At 36.2% G+C, this 14,693-nt stretch overlaps 1 protein-coding gene across 23 annotated transcripts in view; it reads right to left on the bottom strand.

Moving 5' to 3' along the window:
- NRXN1 (neurexin 1) overlaps window positions 1-14,693 on the bottom strand; it is a 729,374-nt gene that overhangs the window by 597,961 nt on the left and 116,720 nt on the right. For 4 of the 23 annotated variants that reach the window (XM_050893192.1, XM_050893196.1, XM_050893199.1 and 1 more), the window contains exons 4-5: window positions 11,994-12,010; window positions 8,832-8,856 (exon numbers count right to left, since the gene is read on the bottom strand). The exons of the other annotated variants lie outside the window; for them this stretch is intronic. In XM_050893192.1, coding sequence (XP_050749149.1) covers window positions 8,832-8,856; window positions 11,994-12,010 — 42 coding nt within the window. The remainder of the gene's footprint in view (window positions 1-8,831; window positions 8,857-11,993; window positions 12,011-14,693) is intronic. 23 annotated transcript variants of the gene reach the window in all.

The raw sequence follows: 14,693 nt of genomic DNA, 5'->3' as shown, positions 1-14,693 counted from the left end.
ACTGTTCAGTGATTAGTCTTGTAACAAACCTAATCAAGCTGGGTTCTCTTCACGTCCTTTTCAGATTAGTCTGTTCTTCTTTGGGATAGGGAACCATGGGGATCAATGCATTGCCCTGGTCTTGGAGGATACACTTCTACAAAGTTGATTCCAAAAGGTCATACCTTTCAAGAATTCAGTGTGGTTAGGCTGATACTTCTTATAGCAGACTTAACATCTCATTTTGGGCTGGCAAATTATATCTTATTTAACAACAAAACAAAACAAAACAAAAAACACCCCCTCACAACTTCTTTACGGATGCTTGTTTTCCAGTGTCCTAAAAACCTATTAATTTTACTGAATACGCAGTCTGATGGAAACCTCTCTGGAAAAAACAAGGAAACTCAGTGGAAAACTAAACTTAAAACTGTAGTGGAGCTACACTCAAAAGTTTAGTGGAGAGGAAAAAAAGTTACCTGGAAAGAACTGAATGTCAAGGGACTGATACTTTAATAGAATTTAAAAAGACAAAACAAGACAACAAACCTGGCGGTAACCCTTATACAACATGAAGTGAAACTGAAATGAGCCTCTTGGCCTTGAGGTTTTTAACTGGTTGTTGTAATGATTCTCTGCTAGAGTACAGCTCTGTTTTCATCAGCTTTTTTTGTCAGTTACCTACAGCTAAGCATTTGTAGATAAATAAATCACAATTCCATGAAGTATTTAAGCTTTCAAGTTACTAGGTATGAAACACCCTTTGTTTTCTAAAATGAAAACAATTATTTAGTTACTGCATTGTACATTACAAAATACAAAAGCATTACACAAAATCTTAGCCCCAGTTCATTAGGGCTCTTCAGAGCATAACCAGTTATAGAAGTTCAGGGGCTTGATGGTCAGATGCAAAGCTGTTCAATTAATGAAAATAATACCTGAAGTCTGTATGGTGCCAGAAAGATACGGTTAATTTACAGTTCTGGTTCCAGTCTTTACCTCTTCTCTTCGATTTAATGTATTTCTCAGGTGAACTTTTCCATATTTAGAGATCTGGCCATCTAAATCATTCATATTTCATTCATTCATTCTGGTCTTCTGTCTATCTATTTCAACATATTGTGTGAAATTTTACACATTAATTGAGATTGTCTGAGAATGTAATGTTTCCTGCTATCACCTAGTGTAAAAGCAGATTAAGAGTCACCTCTGTAAGCTTTCCATATGTTCAAACCTTTTAGAAAAACCCTGTGCTGACCATGTTTGAAGAATCCAAGCCTATGGAGTGCAGCAGAGAGCTCAGGATCCAATGCAATTTTTGTAAAAATTACAAACATACATAGGGAACTGGCTGAAATATTAATGTTGGGGTTAACATTAACAGCTCAGTATAGCTGTTATATATAATATAGGTGCTCATTTTTTGCCTCATTTCCCCCTTAGTTTTACAGAGACCTGCAGTGACTTCATGTTCCTGACAACCGGGATTAAGGTATATCAGACTAGGCATCCACAAACAATCAGGAAATGATTTTGAAATGTAGATCAATGCAATTATTAAAAAAGAATGTGGCCAGCAATAGGTCATTTGTGGTTTAAAATACCTATTTCTGTGATTAATAAATACACTGTTAGGGTTAAGGGGTTGAAGCTGATATTTAAGTTGTTTTATACACTATATCTCTGCAGCAGTGTCCAATAGGTGTGTTTTTATTGAATAAAAGGTTGCAGCCGCTCGTCCCATTACACTGATTTTGTTACTACCTATATCTGCATTACCCCTCCACCTGCTCTATAAAACAACTGATGTTCATCTGACATACATAAAGTATAAAGATATGTGGTCTGACACAATTTTGCTATTCTAAAAACAGACCAATCTAAAAACCAAAGCAAATATACATACACACATGAATTTATTGATTTGAAATGTGAATTTAATAACACAATTGGGCAAGTGATCAATATTCTTCTATTTTCCCTAGACTAAAAAAAAAAAAAGGCTACCTATACAGCATTATTCTGAACAGACAGGGAACTTCTGATCTAAATAGCTGTCATCAGATACTTGTCACGTAATAAAAACTATGAATATTTTGATACTAAAATCAAAACTGCAATTATACTTTTAACTGTGACTCATTGCTGATTTAGATTGTTGTGATTAAGTATGTTTCTTTATGCATACAAATTATATATTCAGTTTGCAGATTGTGTGAGAATTAGGACATCCTAACTAGACGTTATTGCTGCTAAGTGCTTGGACTTTGTGAGTGATGTTCCTGGAAAACACTATGGTTGCTTCTTGAAATCTTTCATTATTTCTGAAACAAATTTGAGGGTTTGGAAGTCTTTATATAAAAAAATGTATAGGCAATGCCTGTATATTCTTATCTACTCATAAATATTTATTTTTTTAAAGAAAAACTTGGTAATCACAGTGAATTATTTCCCTGGGCAAGAAGTTCCATGTGGGTGGTCGAATGAGTGAAAAACAATTTTTATGGAGGAAATAAAGTTAGAATAAGTGGTTTCACAACTGTGCTCAAACCAGTACTACCCATCATACTCAAAGGAAACACAATTTAAATAAATACTGCAAAGCAACACAAATATAGTAACTTACATAAACAAATCAATACAAGCAGACTGCTATTATGAGACTGAATGCAAACAGCTCATTTTATAAAGAAAGGTTGCTGCTACACCATTGACAATTTCCTATATTTAAACAAGGAGAGACTGAGTTACAAAGATATCCAATAGCATTACTCCTACTTAGGCACCTACCTAGCATTGAAAGGAATGAGATTTTAGGCACCCATTAGGATTTAGGCACCTTAAAAATCTTCCTGGTCCTCTCAGCAAGTTGTTGGTGCAATACAGGATTTTTCTTGGAGTTACTTCTTTTTTTTTATATGACAGATGGAAAAAAGAAACAAACAACCCCCACAGCAATAGTCCAGAAAGACACGCTCTAGAGAGGGTGTGTGGCAGGGCAGTGGCACCTTTAGGACGTCCTGGTCAAGTCACCAGACTGTCTTGTCCCAGGCATACCTCTAAAATACATCCTGTTCATGCCCACTTAGCAATGGTGTCCACCACCCAGAGAATCAGTGAGTGACAGCAAGATCACAGAAGAGTGATGATGTGTTGGGCACAGACTGCCAAGATATTAAGCAGAGGTTGCAGAGAAGGGACCATAAGGTAGCTGGTTAAAGCCAAGGGCTTATCGGCAACTAGAAAGAAAGTACTCAGGCAGTGAGAAACTGAAAGGGCTGCGCGCAGGGCTGGGAAGATGTCCTGCAGAGTACAGGGCAGAAGGCAGATCGCACCAGCCTCCCGCAAGTCCCCTTAGAACCAAAGCCCAAAAATCAATGGCCATTTCCAGCAGTAAAACAACTCAAGTAAACAGCTTTATTCCATACCACAGTCCTCTGACCCTAGCAATACCTAGGTATGCTTAGCTAGAGAGAGGATTTTTGTTCAGACTCTCTATGAGAAGAAGAAATTAAGTGTTTTTCATCCTCACCTGTAACAAAGGAGGGTCAATTATTCCCTTCTTTGAGTTACTTTCTGCAAGAGCTTCAGTTCTCAAGTACTCATCCATACAAACATGCATCCTAATCTGTGTTTCTCACTGTTATTTTTAATATGTAAGCCAATTATAGTTAGCTTTAAATAGAGAAGCCTAATGAGAAAATGTATCCCATAATTAAAAGGGAAAAGAATCAAGAACTTCCTGCCAACATTAACTCCACTGATTTTATAGCAAGGTTGCCTACTCTTTTCTTCCATCTCTATATTTAAATTTTTGTGGGTTTTTTTTCCTCCTAATTAAAAAAAAAAAGTTAAGATATTTACTGATGATTTCTTGAGATAAAGTTTTCCATGTAGAAACTTTTGCAACTTTTTCCATTGCTAATTTAAGTCTTTACATATTCCTTTCAAAACCTCCGTCTTGTAACAACAGAAAATATGTTTCTACACTGGCAAGAGCCCAATTACACATTCTAAATACTGTATGTAATTAAAGTATAGCAGACCATCTTAAATAGACTGGCTGTCCATTTATTAGGATTAAATATACATTTAAAGGAGAAAATTATTTCTTCTTTGGCTATCTAAGTAAATATCTATTTCACACACTTCTCTGTTCCAGGCACAAAACTGTAATTATCTCAAGACTCTTATTTCGTATTAATATAGCCCTGTCAGCAAGCCAGAATGTTCAGTATGCACTGCTCCTTTGTAGGCGTATTAATGAAGAATTGCCTGCCATTGCAAAACATGTTAAATTCCAGCATTTCCATATGGTAATATACCATGTCAAAAAGGTTTCAGGGCAGTGATTTTTATGCTCCATGTCATCTAGCCAAGCTCTCTGCTTTTGGAGACCCATGCAAAAATGTCATTCACAATAATTTGTGTAGATGTTCAAAATTTCTCACCACATTTTCAGCTGAGCTCCTTCTTCATTGTTTTAAGAAAAAAAAAAAAGTGGAGATTAGAATTGGCTAAAAAAAGCAAATTTCAAGTCTCCACCTAAAAGTAGATTTTTAAAATAGAGTTTACAGTTAAAAATATAGATCATCCCATATAAATTATGAAAGGCTAAGACATGAAATGGAATTGTAAGTGAAATTTTATGATGTTCTATTTCAGAAGTACTGAAATGCACGCAGTCAGTGCTTCAGTGAAAAGCAGCCACTGGACTTTGCAGGGGACTGGAAAGTAGAGCAGCTCCGATACATGCAAGATTTACTCCACATCCTACATGAGGCGGTTGATGTTCAAGTCCTTGGCTTTACTGAGGCAGGATGAGAAATTTACCCCAAATCTCAGCTGAGTCCTACGTTCAGAGTTCATAAGCAAGTATCGAGAGAATGCTGTAATCTGATTATTATTTACTTAATAGTGAACAAAGACTGTTCTTTCTTGGACTGGTTCCCAGTCAAAAGTTGTCATATATCCCAAAGAAAGGTTTTGGTTATTGACAAGCGGCTTTTGCAAATCTAATGCCTTTAATGCAAAGCTAAGGCATCTAACTGACTCTACTGTTTCTAGCTTTAGAGTCATGAACTCTGAAGTATGGTGATACAGGTTGTTTCAGTGGATTTAATGGCTAGGATGATTTTTATTTTAAACAAAGGCTGAGATGGAGGACAGAAAATGGGGAGAGTAAAAGACAAATGTCGACTTTGTAAAAAAGCAATCTGATCTGGATTTTTTATGGAAGAATTCAAGCATGATGTCTCCAGTTCAGATAACGATTACTTTTAGCACCTTCAAAAGTTTTCAGTGCATGTTGCATGACTGCAAGTTCCCTTGTAGTCAGAAAAGTCACTCAAACTCATGTCAAAGCAAGAGTCTTTATTTCAAACTAATATTTTCCAGTCAAAATAAATCCTCTTCAAAAACAAAAAAAGGAAAAAAACCCTGAAACAAAATAAAATCAAATTATTTGCCAAGTTATATAAACACAGTTTTAGATTCATTTTGCTTTGACACTCATTAAAAATAGATGATTTTGACTGATACCACAACATTATAAAAAAGAATTACTTAATTATGGAGAATATGAATTAAAGCTAATAAGATTCAATTACAGAAAACATGTTTACACCATTTACTTGAGCTTGCTACCACACAAGCTGTTCTTCTCCTTAATTATTCTGAAAAATATAACATCAAGACAGCCACTTTAATAGAAACTGTCCTGTTATGGTCTCAACTTTGCATGTTGCACTGAACTGAATGAACTGGCCTTGCAGTTTTGAGTAGAGACAAGAAAAATATGTCATTTTAATGATTCAAAATATCATATGCTTGATGTCTCTGGCCACCCCTAAAAGAAGACTTTTCTTCTGAACTTTACACATACGCATCATCCCCCTCTTATTTGTTCAATGCTGCTGCAAAAATTCTTTTGCTAGTCTGTTTTTCTGGTCATCCTTTCCCTTAGCTGGAGGCAACTTCTCTGGACAACATTCTTAGGAAAAGGCCTCAGATCATTTAGGGAATGTACAACTTTTCATCTAAGTATCACTAAAAACTCCTCCCAGGCCTGAAAAATCACATCTGTTTTGAGGCCATTTTGATTGCACACGTGAATTTTGAAGATCATCCCCTGACTTTTACCCGTGACAATGACTGACTATGAATCCACTATACCAATATAGCTATTTGTGGCCAGAAATATGAATGAATATTCAGTGGTTACATCTTAATTTTAGGTTCAAACTTGTGTTGGTCGCAGCTTCTTCAAAAAACATTTGGAAATGCATGTTCATGACACAATGAGTGGGGAACTATATGTAAGTTAAACTGCAGTCCATGACTTCTCAGAACAACACATATTGGGCAAAGGCTGAATCAGAGAAATAAGAACAGATTTTCAGCAGAGTTATGCTATGCGATCTGTCCTTTAAGATCTTGTTCTAGCTGTTTTTCAGTATCCCAGGAGGAGATCAGTAAGATCAATATTAAGATATCGACATATAAGCTCTCCTTCTCTCTGTCCTTCCATACGTCTCTCCCTTCCCTTGCCTTCCCTCCCTCGCTCCCTCCCTCACTCCCTCCCTTGCTCCCTCCCTCTCTGCCTCCTTCCCTCCCTCCTTCCCTCCCTCCCTCTTTTCCCCCCATATTTTCCCCCTTTTTTCTTTTCCACAGCTATGCAACCATCACAGCAGCAACTGGAAAGCAACATAAACACATCTAAGGTAGCTTTAAATAAAAGACACACAGTATACAGGTATCAGCACATGGACAGAAACCGATGCAGACTGCCTGACTCAGACTGTAAAGCTGAGACGCAGCACCTGCACGTTGGATTGGGGACTGTGGTAGGAGACTTGTCATGCCCGCCTGTCCCCTAGCCTGATGCACAGAAACCTGTCTGCTGCTGTGGCTCCTCACAGGTACCTGCCACCACTCCGTGCCTTGTACTAGATCTCCTTTCCCAGGTGAGGCAGAGGCATGGCTTGCCCAGGTCTCTGTTGTTCTGACCCATCCTCTGATTTCTAACCACTCCCTCAAGCTGTTCAGAACTGAGTTTGCTCAGCAAAAACTGTGATTAATCGGGGTACAGATTTTGCTAGTAGTCTGTACCTATTTAAAATGAGGGCATTAATTTCATCTGTTTGTAAATTTTTCTAAGAGAATTTATTTGTACATAATCTGAGGAGCCTGCTTGGACCCACTAATGGTAATTACACAATATGAAAAAACATACTCCAAATGTATACATGGAGAAGACATTTTTAAATTTTTTAACATCCTGATCGATTACAGTAATTATACATTTAGCTGGTCAACATCACCTAAATGATAGAGCTTCATTCAGAGGAATAAATGGAACCAGTAATTATATCAAAGCTATATTTGGTTCCAGCCGACGTGCTGTTACCACATAAAAATTCTGCCTATTTTCTGTGATTCCTTAAATCAGTGGCATGCCTTTCTCCATATTATATCATCTGTGAACTGTCTTTTAAAAATGCAAAACAAACTGAAGAACTCGCTGGTTTCTTCAGCAAATGTGTGTATTGAAGACTGGTGATGAATTCCAGGCACTTCTTGCAAAAAGATGCATACATGCAGCCCTTCTTGCCAGTGTGGATTTCCTCAAAAGACTGAAATCGAGGGAAAAAATCCAGATTCCTGAAATACACTGAGCTACCCTGAGCACCACATTATAGCAGAAAAGAAGTAAAATACAGAAAAAAGAAGGCTAAGGAGTTGAGGTAGCATTATTATAGCATTAGACTTACCAGTTTGTGGCTATGTCAGTATTAGTTTTAAAAATGCCATGGCATGTGCAAGCGATTTATTTTGTTTCAATCTGTCTGAACTAGCTGCTCAGTGTTTCTTTCACTAGGCTTTTGTCTGACTTGGTTATTCTGTATGACATCTAGAAGAGGAGAATTGACTGACTGCTAAGCATCTAATATTTTGTCTCCAGGTACAGGGTATCAGACTATGGTTTTAAACAGGCTGGAAGAAGGCAGTATGGATAACTGTATTTTTGCTAAGCTGTTTGCCAACACTGTTGTACTGTTTTTTCAATACATTTGTATTTTACTAACTACATTATAACGAAGATGTACATTCTGATGAAATAAAGTCAACTAAGGAGGACAGCAACTACCTGTAATGTTGTCACATTTTATCCTGCTTTTTCAACAGCTGTTTTGTTATAGTCACAAAAATATTGAAGAAAAGGAACAGTACAATCATAGAATCATCATAAAGTCAATCATGATCTTTTTTGTCAATAGCTACATTTTTTTTCTGTGTCATCTCTATAATCTCACCTCCCATAAAATGATGCAATCTGATGCAAGTATTTCATTGCAAGGATTTAATTTTCCAGCAGTGAATGCTAGCTGACTGTTGATGAGTTAGTATGTAAGTAACTCATGTTCATGTTTCCCCAATTAGCAGAAGCTAATGCATTACTTGCCTTGTATTCAGAACTCACCTTAAATCTACCCAAAACATTTTTTTAAAATCAAGAAAATAATTTACCTGATTATAACGTGTTACAACATGATGTAATATGTTGTTACATCAACATGTAAATGTTGATTTACATTTCTGTACAATGATGGAATAATGAAAGCAGATCAGATTTTGAATTTTCTATTGTTTAGAATAGAACAGACTAGACTAGACTAGACTATTTCAGTTGGAAGGGACCTACAACGATCATCTAGTCCAACTGCCTGACCACTTCAGGGCTGACCAAAAGTTAAAGCATGTTGTTAAGGGCATTGTCCAAATGCCTCTTAAACACTGACAGGCTTGGGGCATCCACCACCTCTCTAGGAAGCCTGTTCCACCTGTTTGACCACCCTCTCCGTAAAGAAATGCTTCCTAATGTCCAGTCTAAACCTCCCCTGGCACAGCTTTGAACCATTCCCATGCGTCCTGTCACTGGATACCAGGGAGAAGAGCTCAGCACCTCCCTCTCCACTTGCCCTCCTCAGAAAGCTGTAGAGAGCAATGAGGTCACCCCTCAGCCTCCTTTTCTCCAAACTAGCCAAGCCCAAAGTCCTTAGCCGCTCCTCATAGGATGTTCCTTCCAGCCCTTTCACCAGCTTCGTTGCCCTCCTCTGGATGCATCCAAGGACCTTCACATCCTTCTTAACTTGTGGGGCCCAGAACTGCACACAGTGTTCAAGGTGAGGCCGCACCAATGCTGAATACAGTGGGACAATCACCTCTTTTGACTGGCAATCACCTCTTTTGACCAGTTTATAGTATTTTGTGTTCTGAATGAGAACAGATAATAAAAGTACAAAAAAGCAGGCAAATTTCAGTAACATTTTTATTCATTATCTTTTGGAATATTACTTTGTCACATACCCTCAGGTGAGACAGATGATACCTGTTTATTTCATCTTTAAAAGCATAACAGATACTTAACCTTTCATTTCCTTAGTAAGCTGAATTGACCAGACAAAAATGTAATTTTCACTTTGCAGATTGATCCAGTGAGCATGACACCGCAGAAGAATACACATCATATATTATCTAAAAGTTATGTCCTCTACCATGAACATCAGCTAGTTAAAAAAATAATGTTTTACAAAATACCTTGCTCTACCTAAAACAATCTTTTTGCATTTCTTTCTAGAAAAAAAAATCACTTCTAACAGGATTTGTCTTGGAAACATTGTTTTCAACCTGCTAGTTAGTATTCCATTTGGAAATCTAGAACTTGTTTAGGGAATATCGCCATATTTATCACCAAAAAAAAAAAAAAAAAGGGGGGGGGGGGGGGGGGGGAAAGCAAGATCTTCTCACCAGAGATGAACAAAATCAGATTTCTGTCCTATGGGAAATTTCACATTTTCATTTGGTTTTATCCCAAATTGCCATGATACTGTGTATGTATTTGACACTAAATGGAAAAGAATTTCGAGTAAGCCCTGTTGATGATAACATTTTCACCAAGATACAGCTTTAAAATTACATATTACCCAAAATAAGAAATATCCATTAGAAAAATGCCTATTTATTTTCAAATTCTATATTCCATTTCAGACTATACAAAGTATTTATATAAATGGTAACGTAAAGAGAAAAACACACATTTTTGCTGGTCTGAACTAAAATTACCAGTATTTCTGGTGTGCTTAGTTTTGCTTTTCTCTAAAAAATTTCCTTGTAACCTGATCAATATTACTTTTGGTATTTTATGAATTAACAAAACAGTGTCTGATCAGTTTCAAACATTATTGCCTTACACATATTTTTAAATGATCCTCTGGATTTTTATCTTTAATTTCACAAAAGACTGTCAGAGTTGTATAAATTCTGGATATTGGATAAAAGTCTTTTTCCTGAATGGGTACTTTACTGTTTAGGGTTGCTGAAGGTTAACCTCTACAACTGCATGACTCGGGTACAGACTAACAGTAGTTCCCAAAGATGCGTTAGGCAACTGGACAGATTTGTGCGAAGGGAAGAACCTTCCTGGGTTTAGGCATTATCTTCCAGACCTTGTTGATCAAATTATTATCCTTCAATAATTAATACTTTGTTTAAAACTAATGACATTTCAAAGTGACAATGAAGCAACCTGAGGAGTGTACTTAATTGAGAAATCATGTCCCAACAGTATTCAAGTCACTAAGACATTCTTTCTACGTTATAATAATTAACCACATCCTCTGTCATTTTTTACTGTTTATGATACAACTGAGATTTCTTCCATGCATACCCTTATTGATTGGCAAATCTGTCCCTGTAACACATCAGTCCTTCCCTAGAGTTTGTTTTGTGAACATCAATTTTAGCATGCATTTCTATTCCTGTTCTAAGAAATTATTTCACTTATTTGTATTTTTAACTCATGACATCATTATCGTGATCCTAATTAAAAGGATGGGATTTAAAGAAAGAGGTATAATGCACACACTTTGAGGATCATTGCAGTCCGCCACTATGATAAATTGTTTGCAATGATTACAGAGTTAATTTGTTCATTTTCAAAGTTCCAGCTTCAAGAACAATTTCAACCCACTTTTCAGATGGCCTCTGGACAGATTCTAGGTAGAAATGACTTGGATTAAGAAAGAGAAGATTACAGACATTTAGAACCTAATCTTTTAAAAAGCATGAAAAAAGCCTGATGCTGCAAAGCTACATCAGTGGGAAAACGAACAGGTTGCTTTCGTCCTCCCATTGCCTCTTCCAAGCTGTGCTGTTTTCACAGTGGGACTATAGAGCAGATTGGCTCAGGTGCTCAGAACATTAAAGAAAATAAATTAACATTCAGCATGTGGAAATATAATAAATGTATTTGTTTAGACCTGCAAGATAGACTTCTTACGTGATACTACTGGCATCAAAATCCTGCGCGTTAAAAGAAAATGTTATTTTCCTGATTTTATTAAGGGACCTCTTTGCACCTACTATTATCTATTCAATTTGCGTGCCTTGTTCAGGCCAGTCTTGCTAGGTAGTGATGCAACATTTTTTAACCCAGAAAAAAAGCACTGGAATAGCCATAATCACATAATAATAATAAAAAAATACTTTAGGTGCATCGTCTACTTCATGTGGGAGAATGCAGTAAGCTCCACTTCAACAGAACTTCTTCCTCAGTCAGTGACTGCAGAGGGTACTAGTGGCAAAGCCTTTTTGGATGTGCCAGACATGTTTCCTCTCATCTTGAAATGCCAGTCCTCTTAAGAGAAAATGGGCACCGAGCTTTGTAAAGGCGAGCCAGTGCCATGTGGGTAGTATCTCTTGTGGAATATCTCTGAGGGTCTGTGAGTAGCATGGGTAGCTCACAGAGAGGCAGAGTGTTGTATGCTCCATGCAGTTTGCTTGCGGGACTTCAGATAGTCTTGGCACAATATGAAAATAGGACTAAAATTATTTCTGATATGTTTACCACTTGGCTAATTAAAGAAGTAGGGACTTCCTCATATCTAATTATACAGAAAAAAATCTTTTCTTTTTAAATGAGGCTTTAGAAAAAAAATTGATCAGGTCAGGACAATCTCACTGTTAATTGGTACATTTTTTATCTGTCTCAGTGGGACCTTTAACCTGTGGTTATTTTTCCAGTACTATAATAGTAAAGATAACAAGCTTTTATATAAAATTGTGACTTGATTTTATAAAGGTTATAAACAAATCCATCATCAGCTGAAGCCAACAAAATGTAGAAGGTCAGCAACTTGGTAAAAACCAAGTATAAGATCTAAGGCAACTAAGGTTGACTAAAACATAAGATTTAATAGATACATGTGCTTATTATTTGCAGTTTAAAACTCAAATTAACAAACTTGATCTGCGTACAAGAGTAGCTTAATATCTACTTAATAGATTGTACAGAGATTTGCAGTTGCTATGTTTTGTGAGAAAAGATTAAGTTACATTGTTTTATAGAACTGAAATCCAGAAAACTTATTGTTTTCTTCCTCTAACTTGTAATGTACTGTAATTTTAGACTAAAAAGAAATACAAGAAAGATGAAGAAAAAATCACTGATTGTTTCTGCTGTAGAATGGTGATTAGTAAAAGGGACAATGTAGCTGTGATACGGTGAAACTTACTAATACAAATTTACATTAAGTTCATATATTAAAGGAAAAAACCAAGGTTAAAATTCAATTAAGTCTTGTTTTTAGAATGAAGTGAACCTAATTATTGCTGTGTGTGTACTTTTTACTGCAGCTTTTCTTCTGTACATCTAATTAAATGTCAACAACCAATGAATCAGTCATTATGAAGAGATAATTGACCACTATAGCTCATTCACTTTCCCTTAGGGAAGAGAGATATACCATATTTTATGAAGGCTGATTGTCTCATGTTAATGGTCATCTCAATTTAACATTTCTGTAAACGGAATCTTCATTTTCCATTTGAGCAGCTGGCAGAGTTTTACACTGTTTTTATATCTAAAAGAAATAAAAAACCAACTTGTAGTGCCACAAACATATATCAAGGGAGAACTGCCAAACATGTCTAATTGGAAAGTAAAAAAACCCTTAGTTAAAAAAAGTTTTTTGTTGAGATAAAGGTCAATGAAGTTGTAATAGAAGCCAAAAAAGCTCTAATATATTTATGACTTGGCAGTTGGCTAGAGTGAATTGGGGCAGACCCAGCGACTCCAGCTGACATCATAATTATTAAAAAAGGTACAAGCCTGCTTTGCAGCTGAAGTGTTTGCTTTTCCTTGTGGTATTTATACTCTTCTCTCAATCTGAACATTATAGTAAGTTCAAAAAACAAAGCAACCTTGTTTTTCCTAAAGAAGAAAAAAAGTTTTTTTCTGTTTTAAAAAAAAAAAAAATTCTTTTTTTTCTCTGCTGATGATCATTTAATCTTTGTTTTCAAGCAACATGAAGTCCTACTCTTTTACTAACATTTGGCCTCTTCTCAATGAACCATGTCCTCAGAGTTCAACAAAGAGGCCATTAAAAAAAGTCCAAAGCCAGTTATAGATTATCACACCTTCCTGTCTGCAGAACACAAATTATCTTATAACATTTATTTTCTACTCTGAGGTTAAAAGGCTGAAATTGTGGTCTAAAGGACAAAAAAATTAAGACCGATAATATCTTCAAGAGGAAAGAGTAATTTGTTTTATCTTTTCTCATATTAACTTACCTTAAAAATAACATTGATGTACCACATTTGTAAATAAGCTTGAGAAAGCAAGCAAAAGATATTGGGAATATTGGAAGTAAAAGCTATTTGATAAACTAATTGTCATTTTTGTAATACTGGCATTTAACATCTCAAAGCTATTCTGGTCACTGTAAAAACACACAGTGGGAAACAGTTCTTACTGAAATTGTAATAGATAGACAAATGATTGGAGAGGTTAGTGAGTGTTGAACAGTTATGCAGTTCAGGAAAGCTGCATTTCATGAGTTTTTGTAGAAGCACTGAGGATTCATAGCAGCTGGATCTAGACAGCCTTTACAATTGGAAGATTTCTGAGGCAGTAAAAATGCATGTATATTTGGGGATGGAGGACGGCATATCAGCATTCAAGAGGTGACCAGGGCATCTGTACTGAATAACTAACTTCATTAAAGAGAAGAAAAACAAGCAGTTTCTATTTTTCATGTTAAAAATGAGGAGCAGAACCTTCGCTATGCTCTGGTTTTTCTGACACCCTACAGCTAGTCCCTGACCTCAGCAGAGGCACATGGATAACACTGACTTCAGCAATAGTCTTTTCCTACACTCAGAACTTCTGAAGATTTTGAAAGCAGACATGAACAGTTTTCATCAATAAATAATTTCAATTGATCAATAATTTCATATCTGATACAGATTTTGCTGGTAGCCTGAAGGCTATGCCTAGTATTGGTAGGGTGACAGATTCAATACTAATTCTGTCCCAGTTTTATACCTTTTTTATTTTTAATATTTCTTCTTCACTCTTATATCCCAGAGTTATGTGCTGTAAGTCTTGACTAGTGCGTGATCAGAACAAATTCTGTGCTTTAGAATTGCTGCAGTGGTATAAAATTTTACCTTCATCATCAATGCGCAATTGTTAATATGAAGCATGCTTTTTTTGAAGATTACTTCTGGAATTACTTTGCGTATGCATGATGCAAATGCAAGAGTTTTCATCAAAAGTTACTAATCTGGAGGAAAAAGCAGTTTTTAAGCTGTCAGAAAAGTCTGCATGAGAACCAGAAGAGGATTAACGGTGTTGACTTTCTGGGCAT

This window comes from Gymnogyps californianus, chromosome 3 (assembly GCF_018139145.2).
Source record: "Gymnogyps californianus isolate 813 chromosome 3, ASM1813914v2, whole genome shotgun sequence".
NCBI lineage: Eukaryota > Metazoa > Chordata > Aves > Accipitriformes > Cathartidae > Gymnogyps > Gymnogyps californianus.
Note: the sequence above shows the minus strand (reverse complement) of the source record. Positions and strands in the feature narration are given on the sequence as shown.